General features: G+C 38.6%; 1 protein-coding gene across 2 annotated transcripts in view; it reads left to right on the forward strand.

Annotated features, from left to right (window-relative positions):
- The window catches only part of LOC137436909 (putative histone deacetylase 1-B), an 87168-nt gene that overhangs the window by 41387 nt on the left and 31143 nt on the right, over window positions 1-14638 (forward strand). For both annotated transcript variants that reach the window (XR_013621572.1, XM_068131127.2), the window contains exons 5-9: window positions 10953-11091; window positions 12797-12938; window positions 13098-13190; window positions 13353-13461; window positions 14214-14354. Coding sequence is in view for 1 of the 2 variants with exons in the window: in XM_068131127.2 (XP_067987228.1) it covers window positions 10953-11091; window positions 12797-12938; window positions 13098-13190; window positions 13353-13461; window positions 14214-14354 (624 nt within the window). In the remaining variant the exon portion in view is untranslated. The remainder of the gene's footprint in view (window positions 1-10952; window positions 11092-12796; window positions 12939-13097; window positions 13191-13352; window positions 13462-14213; window positions 14355-14638) is intronic.

The following is a 14638-nucleotide window of genomic DNA, read 5'->3' on the forward strand; positions in this document are numbered from 1 at the left end:
TCCAACCAAGTTGATTATTATCCAAGTTTCCAACCAAGTTGATTATTATCCAAGCTTCCAACCAAGTTGATTATTATCCAAGTTTCCAACCAAGTTGATTATTATGCAAGCTTCCAACCAAGTTGATTATTATCCAAGTTTCCAACCAAGTTGATTACTATCCAAGTTTCCAACCAAGTTGATTATTATGCAAGCTTCCAACCAAGTTGATTATTATCCAAGTTTCCAACCAAGTTGATTATTATCCAAGTTTCCAACCAAGTTGATAATTATTATCCAAGCTTCCAACCAAGTTGATTATTATCCAAGTTTCCAACCAAGTTGATTATTATCCAAGCTTCCAACCAAGTTGATTATTATGCAAGCTTCCAACCAAGTTGATTATTATCCAAGTTTCCAACCAAGTTGATTATTATCCAAGTTTCCAACCAAGTTGATTATTATCCAAGTTTCCAACCAAGTTGATTATTATCCAAGTTTCCAACCAAGTTGAATATTATCCAAGTTTCCAACCAAGTTGATTATTATCCAAGTTTCCAACCAAATTGATTATTATCCAAGTTTCCAACCAAGTTGATTATTATCCAAGTTTCCAACCAAGTTGATTATTATCCAAGTTTCCAACCAAGTTGATTATTATCCAAGTTTCCAACCAAGTTGATTATTATCCAAGCTTCCAACCAAGTTGATTATTATGCAAGCTTCCAACCAAGTTGATTATTATCCAAGTTTCCAACCAAGTTGATTATTATCCAAGTTTCCAACCAAGTTGATTATTATCCAAGTTTCCAACCAAGTTGATTATTATGCAAGCTTCCAACCAAGTTGATTATTATCCAAGTTTCCAACCAAGTTGATTATTATGCAAGCTTCCAACCAAGTTGATTATTATGCAAGCTTCCAACCAAGTTGATTATTATCCAAGTTTCCAACCAAGTTGATTATTATCCAAGCTTCCAACCAAGTTGATTATTATGCAAGCTTCCAACCAAGTTGATTATTATCCAAGTTTCCAACCAAGTTGATTATTATCCAAGTTTCCAACCAAGTTGACTATTATCCAAGTTTCCAACCAAGTTGATTATTATCCAAGTTTCCAACCAAGTTGATTATTATCCAAGTTTCCAACCAAGTTGACTATTATCCAAGTTTCCAACCAAGTTGATTATTATCCAAGTTTCCAACCAAGTTGATTATTATCCAAGTTTCCAACCAAGGTGATTATTATCCAAGTTTCCAACCAAGTTGATTATTATCCAAGCTTCCAACCAAGTTGATTATTATCCAAGTTTCCAACCAAGTTGATTATTATCCAAGTTTCCAACCAAGTTGATTATTATCCAAGCTTCCAACCAAGTTGATTATTATGCAAGCTTCCAACCAAGTTGATTATTATCCAAGCTTCCAACCAAGTTGATTATTATCCAAGCTTCCAACCAAGTTGATTATTATGCAAGCTTCCAACCAAGTTGATTATTATACAAGTTTCCAACCAAGTTGATTATTATCCAAGCTTCCAACCAAGTTGATTATTATCCAAGCTTCCAACCAAGTTGATTATTATGCAAGCTTCCAACCAAGTTGATTATTATGCAAGCTTCCAACCAAGTTGATTATTATCCAAGCTTCCAACCAAGTTGATTATTATCCAAGCTTCCAACCAAGTTGATTATTATGCAAGCTTCCAACCAAGTTGATTATTATGCAAGCTTCCAACCAAGTTGATTATTATCCAAGTTTCCAACCAAGTTGATTATTATCCAAGTTTCCAACCAAGTTGATTATTATCCAAGTTTCCAACCAAGTTGATTATTATGCAAGCTTCCAACCAAGTTGATTATTATCCAAGTTTCCAACCAAGTTGATTATTATGCAAGCTTCCAACCAAGTTGATTATTATGCAAGCTTCCAACCAAGTTGATTATTATGCAAGCTTCCAACCAAGTTGATTATTATCCAAGTTTCCAACCAAGTTGATTATTATGCAAGCTTCCAACCAAGTTGATTATTATCCAAGTTTCCAACCAAGTTGATTATTATCCAAGCTTCCAACCAAGTTGATTATTATGCAAGCTTCCAACCAAGTTGATTATTATCCAAGTTTCCAACCAAGTTGATTATTATCCAAGTTTCCAACCAAGTTGATTATTATGCAAGCTTCCAACCAAGTTGATTATTATCCAAGTTTCCAACCAAGTTGATTATTATCCAAGTTTCCAACCAAGTTGATTATTATCCAAGCTTCCAACCAAGTTGATTATTATCCAAGTTTCCAACCAAGTTGATTATTATCCAAGCTTCCAACCAAGTTGATTATTATCCAAGCTTCCAACCAAGTTGATTATTATCCAAGCTTCCAACCAAGTTGATTATTATGCAAGCTTCCAACCAAGTTGATTATTATGCAAGCTTCCAACCAAGTTGATTATTATCCAAGCTTCCAACCAAGTTGATTATTATCCAAGCTTCCAACCAAGTTGATTATTATGCAAGCTTCCAACCAAGTTGATTATTATGCAAGCTTCCAACCAAGTTGATTATTATCCAAGTTTCCAACCAAGTTGATTATTATCCAAGTTTCCAACCAAGTTGATTATTATCCAAGTTTCCAACCAAGTTGATTATTATGCAAGCTTCCAACCAAGTTGATTATTATCCAAGTTTCCAACCAAGTTGATTATTATGCAAGCTTCCAACCAAGTTGATTATTATGCAAGCTTCCAACCAAGTTGATTATTATGCAAGCTTCCAACCAAGTTGATTATTATCCAAGTTTCCAACCAAGTTGATTATTATGCAAGCTTCCAACCAAGTTGATTATTATCCAAGTTTCCAACCAAGTTGATTATTATCCAAGCTTCCAACCAAGTTGATTATTATGCAAGCTTCCAACCAAGTTGATTATTATCCAAGTTTCCAACCAAGTTGATTATTATGCAAGCTTCCAACCAAGTTGATTATTATCCAAGTTTCCAACCAAGTTGATTATTATCCAAGTTTCCAACCAAGTTGATTATTATCCAAGCTTCCAACCAAGTTGATTATTATCCAAGTTTCCAACCAAGTTGATTATTATCCAAGCTTCCAACCAAGTTGATTATTATGCAAGCTTCCAACCAAGTTGATTATTATCCAAGTTTCCAACCAAGTTGATTATTATCCAAGTTTCCAACCAAGTTGATTATTATGCAAGCTTCCAACCAAGTTGATTATTATCCAAGTTTCCAACCAAGTTGATTATTATCCAAGTTTCCAACCAAGTTGATTATTATCCAAGCTTCCAACCAAGTTGATTATTATGCAAGCTTCCAACCAAGTTGATTATTATCCAAGTTTCCAACCAAGTTGATTATTATCCAAGTTTCCAACCAAGTTGATTATTATCCAAGTTTCCAACCAAGTTGAATATTATCCAAGTTTCCAACCAAGTTGATTATTATCCAAGTTTCCAACCAAGTTGATTATTATCCAAGTTTCCAACCAAGTTGATTATTATCCAAGTTTCCAACCAAGTTGATTATTATCCAAGTTTCCAACCAAGTTGATTATTATCCAAGTTTCCAACCAAGTTGATTATTATCCAAGCTTCCAACCAAGTTGATTATTATGCAAGCTTCCAACCAAGGTGATTATTATCCAAGTTTCCAACCAAGTTGATTATTATCCAAGTTTCCAACCAAGTTGATTATTATCCAAGTTTCCAACCAAGTTGATTATTATCCAAGTTTCCAACCAAGTTGATTATTATCCAAGTTTCCAACCAAGTTGAATATTATCCAAGTTTCCAACCAAGTTGATTATTATCCAAGTTTCCAACCAAGTTGATTATTATCCAAGTTTCCAACCAAGTTGATTATTATGCAAGCTTCCAACCAAGTTGATTATTATCCAAGTTTCCAACCAAGTTGATTATTATCCAAGTTTCCAACCAAGTTGAATATTATCCAAGTTTCCAACCAAGTTGATTATTTATCCAAGTTTCCAACCAAGTTGATTATTATCCAAGTTTCCAACCAAGTTGATTATTATGCAAGCTTCCAACCAAGTTGATTATTATCCAAGTTTCCAACCAAGTTGATTATTATCCAAGCTTCCAACCAAGTTGATTATTATGCAAGCTTCCAACCAAGTTGATTATTATCCAAGTTTCCAACCAAGTTGATTATTATCCAAGTTTCCAACCAAGTTGACTATTATCCAAGTTTCCAACCAAGTTGATTATTATCCAAGTTTCCAACCAAGTTGATTATTATCCAAGTTTCCAACCAAGTTGACTATTATCCAAGTTTCCAACCAAGTTGATTATTATCCAAGTTTCCAACCAAGTTGATTATTATCCAAGTTTCCAACCAAGGTGATTATTATCCAAGTTTCCAACCAAGTTGATTATTATCCAAGCTTCCAACCAAGTTGATTATTATCCAAGTTTCCAACCAAGTTGATTATTATCCAAGTTTCCAACCAAGTTGATTATTATCCAAGCTTCCAACCAAGTTGATTATTATGCAAGCTTCCAACCAAGTTGATTATTATCCAAGCTTCCAACCAAGTTGATTATTATCCAAGCTTCCAACCAAGTTGATTATTATGCAAGCTTCCAACCAAGTTGATTATTATCCAAGTTTCCAACCAAGTTGATTATTATCCAAGTTTCCAACCAAGTTGATTATTATCCAAGTTTCCAACCAAGTTGATTATTATGCAAGCTTCCAACCAAGTTGATTATTATGCAAGCTTCCAACCAAGTTGATTATTATCCAAGTTTCCAACCAAGTTGATTATTATCCAAGCTTCCAACCAAGTTGATTATTATGCAAGCTTCCAACCAACTTGATTATTATCCAAGTTTCCAACCAAGTTGATTATTATCCAAGTTTCCAACCAAGTTGATTATTATGCAAGCTTCCAACCAAGTTGATTATTATCCAAGTTTCCAACCAAGTTGATTATTATCCAAGTTTCCAACCAAGTTGATTATTATCCAAGCTTCCAACCAAGTTGATTATTATCCAAGTTTCCAACCAAGTTGATTATTATCCAAGCTTCCAACCAAGTTGATTATTATGCAAGCTTCCAACCAAGTTGATTATTATCCAAGCTTCCAACCAAGTTGATTATTATCCAAGTTTCCAACCAAGTTGATTATTATCCAAGCTTCCAACCAAGTTGATTATTATCCAAGCTTCCAACCAAGTTGATTATTATCCAAGTTTCCAACCAAGTTGATTATTATCCAAGTTTCCAACCAAGTTGATTATTATGCAAGCTTCCAACCAAGTTGATTATTATCCAAGTTTCCAACCAAGTTGATTATTATCCAAGTTTCCAACCAAGTTGATTATTATCCAAGTTTCCAACCAAGTTGATTATTATCCAAGCTTCCAACCAAGTTGATTATTATGCAAGCTTCCAACCAAGTTGATTATTATCCAAGTTTCCAACCAAGTTGATTATTATCCAAGTTTCCAACCAAGTTGATTATTATCCAAGTTTCCAACCAAGTTGAATATTATCCAAGTTTCCAACCAAGTTGATTATTATCCAAGTTTCCAACCAAATTGATTATTATCCAAGTTTCCAACCAAGTTGATTATTATCCAAGTTTCCAACCAAGTTGATTATTATCCAAGTTTCCAACCAAGTTGATTATTATCCAAGCTTCCAACCAAGTTGATTATTATGCAAGCTTCCAACCAAGGTGATTATTATCCAAGTTTCCAACCAAGTTGATTATTATCCAAGTTTCCAACCAAGTTGATTATTATCCAAGTTTCCAACCAAGTTGATTATTATCCAAGTTTCCAACCAAGTTGATTATTATCCAAGTTTCCAACCAAGTTGAATATTATCCAAGTTTCCAACCAAGTTGATTATTATCCAAGTTTCCAACCAAGTTGATTATTATCCAAGTTTCCAACCAAGTTGATTATTATCCAAGTTTCCAACCAAGGTGATTATTATCCAAGTTTCCAACCAAGTTGATTATTATCCAAGTTTCCAACCAAGTTGATTATTATCCAAGTTTCCAACCAAGTTGATTATTATCCAAGTTTCCAACCAAGTTGATTATTATCCAAGTTTCCAACCAAGGTGATTATTATCCAAGTTTCCAACCAAGGTGATTATTATCCAAGTTTCCAACCAAGTTGATTATTATCCAAGTTTCCAACCAAGTTGATTATTATCCAAGTTTCCAACCAAGTTGATTATTATCCAAGTTTCCAACCAAGTTGATTATTATGCAAGCTTCCAACCAAGTTGATTATTATCCAAGTTTCCAACCAAGTTGATTATTATCCAAGTTTCCAACCAAGTTGATTATTATCCAAGTTTCCAACCAAGGTGATTATTATCCAAGTTTCCAACCAAGGTGATTATTATCCAAGTTTCCAACCAAGTTGATTATTATCCAAGTTTCCAACCAAGTTGATTATTATCCAAGTTTCCAACCAAGTTGATTATTATCCAAGTTTCCAACCAAGTTGATTATTATCCAAGTTTCCAACCAAGTTGATTATTATCCAAGTTTCCAACCAAGTTGATTATTATCCAAGCTTCCAACCAAGGTGATTATTATCCAAGTTTCCAACCAAGTTGATTATTATCCAAGTTTCCAACCAAGTTGATTATTATCCAAGTTTCCAACCAAGTTGATTATTATCCAAGTTTCCAACCAAGTTGATTATTATCCAAGTTTCCAACCAAGTTGATTATTATCCAAGTTTCCAACCAAGTTGATTATTATCCAAGTTTCCAACCAAGTTGATTATTATCCAAGCTTCCAACCAAGTTGATTATTATCCAAGTTTCCAACCAAGTTGATTATTATCCAAGTTTCCAACCAAGTTGATTATTATCCAAGTTTCCAACCAAGTTGATTATTATCCAAGTTTCCAACCAAGTTGATTATTATCCAAGTTTCCAACCAAGTTGATTATTATCCAAGTTTCCAACCAAGTTGATTATTATCCAAGTTTCCAACCAAGGTGATTATTATCCAAGTTTCCAACCAAGGTGATTATTATCCAAGTTTCCAACCAAGTTGATTATTATCCAAGTTTCCAACCAAGTTGATTATTATCCAAGTTTCCAACCAAGTTGATTATTATCCAAGTTTCCAACCAAGGTGATTATTATCCAAGTTTCCAACCAAGGTGATTATTATCCAAGTTTCCAACCAAGTTGATTATTATCCAAGTTTCCAACCAAGTTGATTATTATCCAAGTTTCCAACCAAGGTGATTATTATCCAAGTTTCCAACCAAGGTGATTATTATCCAAGTTTCCAACCAAGTTGATTATTATCCAAGTTTCCAACCAAGTTGATTATTATCCAAGCTTCCAACCAAGTTGATTATTATCCAAGTTTCCAACCAAGTTGATTATTATCCAAGTTTCCAACCAAGTTGATTATTATCCAAGCTTCCAACCAAGTTGATTATTATCCAAGTTTCCAACCAAGTTGATTATTATCCAAGTTTCCAACCAAGGTGATTATTATCCAAGTTTCCAACCAAGTTGATTATTATCCAAGTTTCCAACCAAGTTGATTATTATCCAAGTTTCCAACCAAGGTGATTATTATCCAAGTTTCCAACCAAGTTGATTATTATCCAAGTTTCCAACCAAGGTGATTATTATCCAAGTTTCCAACCAAATTGATTATTATCCAAGTTTCCAACCAAGTTGATTATTATCCAAGTTTCCAACCAAGGTGATTATTATCCAAGTTTCCAACCAAGTTGATTATTATCCAAGTTTCCAACCAAGGTGATTATTATCCAAGTTTCCAACCAAATTGATTATTATCCAAGTTTCCAACCAAGTTGATTATTATCCAAGTTTCCAACCAAGTTGATTATTATCCAAGCTTCCAACCAAGTTGATTATTATCCAAGTTTCCAACCAAGGTGATTATTATCCAAGTTTCCAACCAAGTTGATTATTATCCAAGTTTCCAACCAAGTTGATTATTATCCAAGTTTCCAACCAAGTTGATTATTATCCAAGTTTCCAACCAAGTTGATTATTATCCAAGTTTCCAACCAAGGTGATTATTATCCAAGTTTCCAACCAAGTTGATTATTATCCAAGTTTCCAACCAAGTTGATTATTATCCAAGTTTCCAACCAAGTTGATTATTATCCAAGTTTCCAACCAAGTTGATTATTATCCAAGTTTCCAACCAAGTTGATTATTATCCAAGTTTCCAACCAAGTTGATTATTATCCAAGTTTCCAACCAAGGTGATTATTATCCAAGTTTCCAACCAAGTTGATTATTATCCAAGTTTCCAACCAAGTTGATTATTATCCAAGTTTCCAACCAAGGTGATTATTATCCAAGTTTCCAACCAAGGTGATTATTATCCAAGTTTCCAACCAAGTTGATTTTTATCCAAGCTTCCAACCAAGTTGATTATTATCCAAGTTTCCAACCAAGGTGATTATTATCCAAGTTTCCAACCAAGTTGATTATTATCCAAGTTTCCAACCAAGTTGATTATTATCCAAGTTTCCAACCAAGTTGATTATTATCCAAGTTTCCAACCAAGTTGATTATTATCCAAGTTTCCAACCAAGTTGATTATTATCCAAGTTTCCAACCAAGTTGATTATTATCCAAGTTTCCAACCAAGTTGATTATTATCCAAGTTTCCAACCAAGGTGATTATTATCCAAGTTTCCAACCAAGTTGATTATTATCCAAGTTTCCAACCAAGTTGATTATTCTCCAAGTTTCCAACCAAGTTGATTATTATCCAAGTTTCCAATCAAGTTGATTATTATCCAAGTTTCCAACCAAGTTGATTATTATCCAAGTTTCCAACCAAGTTGATTATTATCCAAGTTTCCAACCAAGTTGATTATTATCCAAGTTTCCAACCAAGTTGATTATTATCCAAGTTTCCAACCAAGTTGATTATTATCCAAGTTTCCAACCAAGGTGATTATTATCCAAGCTTCCAACCAAGTTGATTATTATCCAAGTTTCCAACCAAGGTGTGAGGCTCCTGCCTCACACCTGGCTCGGCTTCATGCTGTTGAATCCAAAGCTTTCAAAATCATTGGAATCTCCCGCGATGAAGCTATCTCTGAGGGCCTTTCACTCACTCACCGCAGGCAGGTAGGTGGTCTTTCTGTCTTCTACCGACTCCTCTCCGGCCTTGCTCCCCCAGCTCTCTCTGTGCTCTGTCCCCCAAATATTCCTACAGGTCGCACAAGATCTGCCAGCAACCCTCTGATGGTTAAACTGCCGAAATCTCGGCTCTCTGCTCACCTTCACTCTTTCATTCCTCTTTTCTCCCGCCTCTGGAACAAACTCCCACACTCCCTTCAATCCCACTCCTCCCTCCAGGTCTTTAAAACAGCTGTTCACCACCATCTCTTATCTTCCCCCATCCAAAACCTTGATCTTTTCTACCCCCACTAATTCACCCCAGATCCACCTTGTTTGAAATTCCAACTTCTTTCCTGGAAGTCCTGGCAGTGTCCATATGTTTATACCTCTCCCACCCCTCCCCCCCAAAGCCCTCTCCCTCCCACAGATCTCTCGATGTCTCCATGTCTCTCGGTCCCTGCTCTCAAATGTTGTGTTTGTGTCCTTCCCCCTCTCTCCCCATCTTGTCTACCGCTCCCGATATTATTTGTTTTATGTGTCTGTCTTTCTGTGTGATTAATGTTCGCTCTTTCACGAGCCTCGATCTTGTATACAAAAAAAAAAAAAAAAAACCAAGTTGATTATTATCCAAGTTTCCAACCAAGTTGATTATTATCCAAGTTTCCAACCAAGTTGATTATTATCCAAGTTTCCAACAAAGTTGATTATTATCCAAGTTTCCAACCAAGTCTAAGAGGCTTTTACATGCTAATGGAATCGTTGCTTTATTTGTGTGACTGCATCATTTCTGTACATACTTTATTGTTGTCGCTAAATACGTGCTTCCTTTGATAAACGGTTTCAAACCTGCTCGGTTGTCTTTTTCCTTCATTAGTTCAATGTGGAGTACTTAGTAAATAGGCGGGAAGGTGTGCCTCATTAATTCGCTACTTCAGATAGTCAACGCCCACCTACGGTTTCGCTCGACCGTCCGTACACAATAAGTGGGTGAGGTTGGACGTTGAGAGCGTGGTTCCCCAGTTGAGATAACTGGCTCACCAGGTAACACGCCACTGGGAGTGAGGACCCTGCTAGAACTAGTTGTCCAAATTGGCGTCTGCGGTTGCTTAGCAACCCGGTGGGTCGTGGAGTTATCCCTAACTCATTGGCTTCAGGGTCGGAGGTCGAGTAGTCGGTCAGAGCAACCCTCTCATGAACCCCACACTCGCACCCGAAACCCGTAACACTATTATTAACTTTCCAACCAAATAAATCGGTTTTTTACTGACCAACCAAGCAAATCAATTTATTAACCTTCCAACCAAGTAAGTCGATTATTTTCTTTCCAACCAAGTAAATCGATTATTAACTTTCCAACCTAGCAAATGGATTATTAGTTTTCCAACCAAGCAAATCGATTAACTCTGCAACTAAGTAAATGGATTACTAACCTTCCAACCAAGTAAATGGATTACGAACCTTCCAACCAAGTAAATTGATTCTTAGCTTTCCAACGAAGTAAATAGATTATTTACTTCTCAACCAAGTGAATGGATTATTAGTCTTCCAAGTAATAAATCGATAGTCTTCCAATGGTTCCATATTTATTATTCTATGACACCAGGAAGTGGGACCTCGAGTTATTCCCTTTATCATGTAGCGTCTCACACACACGCACGTATTTCATTTTGGTAGTAGATTTATAAAACCTCTTTTAAAAAGTTTAAATATAATTTCATTGCTTGTTCACATTGCTTCCTAATTATTTATTCATTTTAGGGAGCGCGTTCTGGCGTGACGTGCCACCGTTCCCCTATTGATGTGAAAGCTAAATGGGAATTCTCCATGTGCAGCTGGAGCCGTGAAGTTGAACAAACAGCAGACGGATATTGCAGTGAATTGGGGAGGAGGTCTCCACCATGCCAAAAAGTCTGAGGCTTCTGGCTTCTGTTACGTCAATGACATTGTCCTCGCTATTCTTGAGTTGCTGAAGTGAGTGGTGTGTTATACTTGGACTGACACTTGTATCTCTTTTTTGGGGAGTTTTTTCATGCTCCATATTGATGGGTTTAAAGCAGTGCTCCATGATCTATCGGCGTCTTCTACCGGATCGTCAATTCAACTATTTCTGAAACGATCAACCAAGTTTGAACTAAAATGTCATTTACTAGCATGGAAAAAAAAATCAGGTCCCAAATTGTTTGTCAAAAACTGGAGCATGGAGAGGATTTCAGACATTTCCTTTTAAGGCAAGTCAGACCAAATTGGTGTGACGTGTGGGTCGGTATTTCTGTCGTGTGTATGTATGTGTGTGTGTGTGTGTGTGTGTGTGTGTGTGTCCCTGTGTGTGTGTGTGTCCCTGTGTGTGTGTGTGTCCCTGTGTGTGTGTGTGTCCCTGTGTGTGTGTGTGTCCCTGTGTGTGTGTGTGTCCCTGTGTGTGTGTGTGTCCCTGTGTGTGTGTGTGTCCCTGTGTGTGTGTGTGTCCCTGTGTGTGTGTGTGTCCCTGTGTGTGTGTGTGTCCCTGTGTGTGTGTGTGTCCCTGTGTCTGTGTGTGTGTGTGTGTCTGTCCCTGTGTGTGTCTGTCCCTGTGTGTGTGTGTCTGTCCCTGTGTGTGTGTGTCTGTCCCTGTGTGTGTGTGTCTGTCCCTGTGTGTGTGTGTCTGTCCCTGTGTGTGTGTGTCTGTCCCTGTGTGTGTGTGTCTGTCCCTGTGTGTGTGTGTCTGTCCCTGTGTGTGTGTGTCTGTCCCTGTGTGTGTGTGTCTGTCCCTGTGTGTGTGTGTCTGTCCCTGTGTGTGTGTGTCTGTCCCTGTGTGTGTGCGTCTGTCCCTGTGTGTGTGCGTCTGTCCCTGTGTGTGTGCGTCTGTCCCTGTGTGTGTGCGTCTGTCCCTGTGTGTGTGCGTCTGTCCCTGTGTGTGTGCGTCTGTCCCTGTGTGTGTCCGTCTGTCCCTGTGTGTGTCCGTCTGTCCCTGTGTGTGTCCGTCTGTCCCTGTGTGTGTCCGTCTGTCCCTGTGTGTCCGTCTGTCCCTGTGTGTGTGTGTCCGTCTGTCTGTCCCCGTGTGTGTCCGTCTGTCTGTCCCCGTGTGTGTCCGTCTGTCTGTCCCCGTGTGTGTCCGTCTGTCTGTCCGTGTGTGTGTCCATCTGTCTGTCCGTGTGTGTGTCCGTCTGTCTGTCCCTGTGTGTGTCCGTCTGTCTGTCCCTGTGTGTGTCCGTCTGTCTGTCCGTGTGTGTGTCCGTCTGTCTGTCCCTGTGTGTGTCCGTCTGTCCCTGTGTGTTTTCGTCTGTCTGTCCCTGTGTGTGTCCGTCTGTCTGTCCCTGTGTGTGTCCGTCTGTCTGTCCCTGTGTGTGTCCGTCTGTGTGTGTGTGTGTGTGTGTGTGTGTGTGTGTGTGTGTGTGTGTGTGTGTGTGTGTGTGTGTGTGTGTGTGTGTCTGTCCCTGTGTGTGTGGACGGACACACCAACTCTTCCTGGCCACCATGATCAGACCAAGCGCTCTTTGCCAGGGTGGATTGTGCTGTTTGGGGTTGCTTCGCGAAAATCTCAGATTTGTGAATTTAGCCACAGAAGAATACTGGTGGGAGAGACTGGATTGATTTGTTTTCCTCCAAAGGCGGAAATAGTTTTGTTGTTTTCGTGTTTTGTTTTCAAAGTGATTTGTTTTCGTCCTGAAAGGAATGTTCGAACACACCTCCCTGGGCACAGGTATCACCAACGAGTCCTCTACGTTGATATTGACATTCACCATGGGGATGGTGTTGAGGAGGCTTTCTACACCACAGACCGTGTCATGACGGTGTCGTTCCACAAATATGGAGAATACTTCCCTGGCACTGGAGATCTCCGGGTACGATTTCTTTGTGTCTCTGTGATCTCCGAGCTTCACGTTAGTTTTTTCTGATGAACTTTTTTCATTCGCGGAGTTTAACTTGTGTTTTCGAACCTTTCAATATTGTACGAGTCAAATTTGTAGAGGATTTATCAGTATCTTTTTGATGGTATACAGGATATCGGAGCTGGGAAAGGCAAGTACTATGCTGTCAACTTTCCGCTGAGAGACGGCATTGATGACGATTCTTATGAATCCATCTTCAAGCCGGTACGTTGCTACTTGCACCTGCTCTCATGGCGATGACATCTTGCGTTCTGGAATGTTCATTTTTCACCCTGATTTTGTATTGTGATGATGTCGTGTGATTGGAATGTGCATTCTTGGTGATCGTTTTAACTCGATCTTTCTTTTGGCGCATTCCATAATTAGGTGATCGCCAAAGTGATGGAGATGTACCAGCCCAGTGCTGTGGCTCTTCAGTGCGGTGCTGACTCGCTTACGGGTGATCGGCTCGGCTGTTTTAACCTGACCATAAAAGGTGCAGTTTGCATCCACCTTGGTTATGTTTTTACCTTCTCTCTGTGGCCCATTGTTGCCATAGCCTGGCAGTGTTTGCTCTGTCACTCAACTCTGTAAGTTATTAATGCCTTGGCACAAAACTCCATTTTACTTTGGATGTGACATGCACTATGTCGGACGTTCAGAATTATAGTCAACAATTGTGCACACCATCATGCAAGCTGTAGATACACAACAACAACAACAACAGGCATTTTAAGGCCATTTTCCCTGCTCGAGCGGGGGTTAGGCTTGCGGTCCCCATGACAATCTTCTCCATTTTGCCCTATTTTCTGCATCTCCCCTTGTTAACCCCCTTGCCCGCATTTCTTCTTCGACCATCTTTAGCCAAGTCTTTCTCGGTCTTCCCCGTCCTCTACTTCCTTCTACATTCATTTCCATCACTCTTTTCAACCAGTCACTTTCATCCTTCCTCAACACATGACCAAACCATCTCAACGTGTTTCTCTTCACAGCATCCATCACAGGCTCTATTCCGATCATCTTTCGCAATTCATCATTTGTCTTCCTTTCTCTCAACGATACTCCACACATCCACCGAACCATTCGCAGTTCCACCCTTTCCAGCCTTCGTTGCTGCTCTACATTCATGACCCATGTCTCGCTCCCATAAATCATAAAAGCTGTAGATGTTGGTTTAAATTGTGATTGCAAAGTAGACCGGCAATCTTTCCGGCTGCCATTGCGAATGTGAGCCATGCTTGTTCCCAGGACACGCCAGGTGCGTGGATTACGTGAAGAGTTTCAACTTGCCGCTGCTCATGCTTGGTGGTGGGGGCTACACCATTCGTAATGTGGCTCGCTGTTGGACCTATGAGACTGCAGTGGCTTTGGACAACGAGATCGCGAATGGTCAGTGTACTGTGTTTTACTCAGCTTGTTTCATGACATAAGACATTAGTGTCCGATGAAGACATTTATTGGAGGTCTGTAATTCACAATTGGAAAGAAAAGAAAGCAAACGAGACCCATGCATGTATTCTTCATTTCCTTTATTAACTCAACTGGACTATGTCCAGCTGAGTTTTTGTCGACACCCAGTGTCCGTCATCCGTCTGTCTGTCTGTCTGTCGTCTGTAAACAATTTGACGTCTACGCTCTAAAAGTCACAAATATTGATTAAATTTGATGAAACT

Source organism: Myxine glutinosa, unplaced genomic scaffold, assembly GCF_964187855.1.
Source record: "Myxine glutinosa unplaced genomic scaffold, kmMyxGlut1.1 SCAFFOLD_669, whole genome shotgun sequence".
In the NCBI taxonomy this organism is placed as follows: domain Eukaryota; kingdom Metazoa; phylum Chordata; class Myxini; order Myxiniformes; family Myxinidae; genus Myxine; species Myxine glutinosa.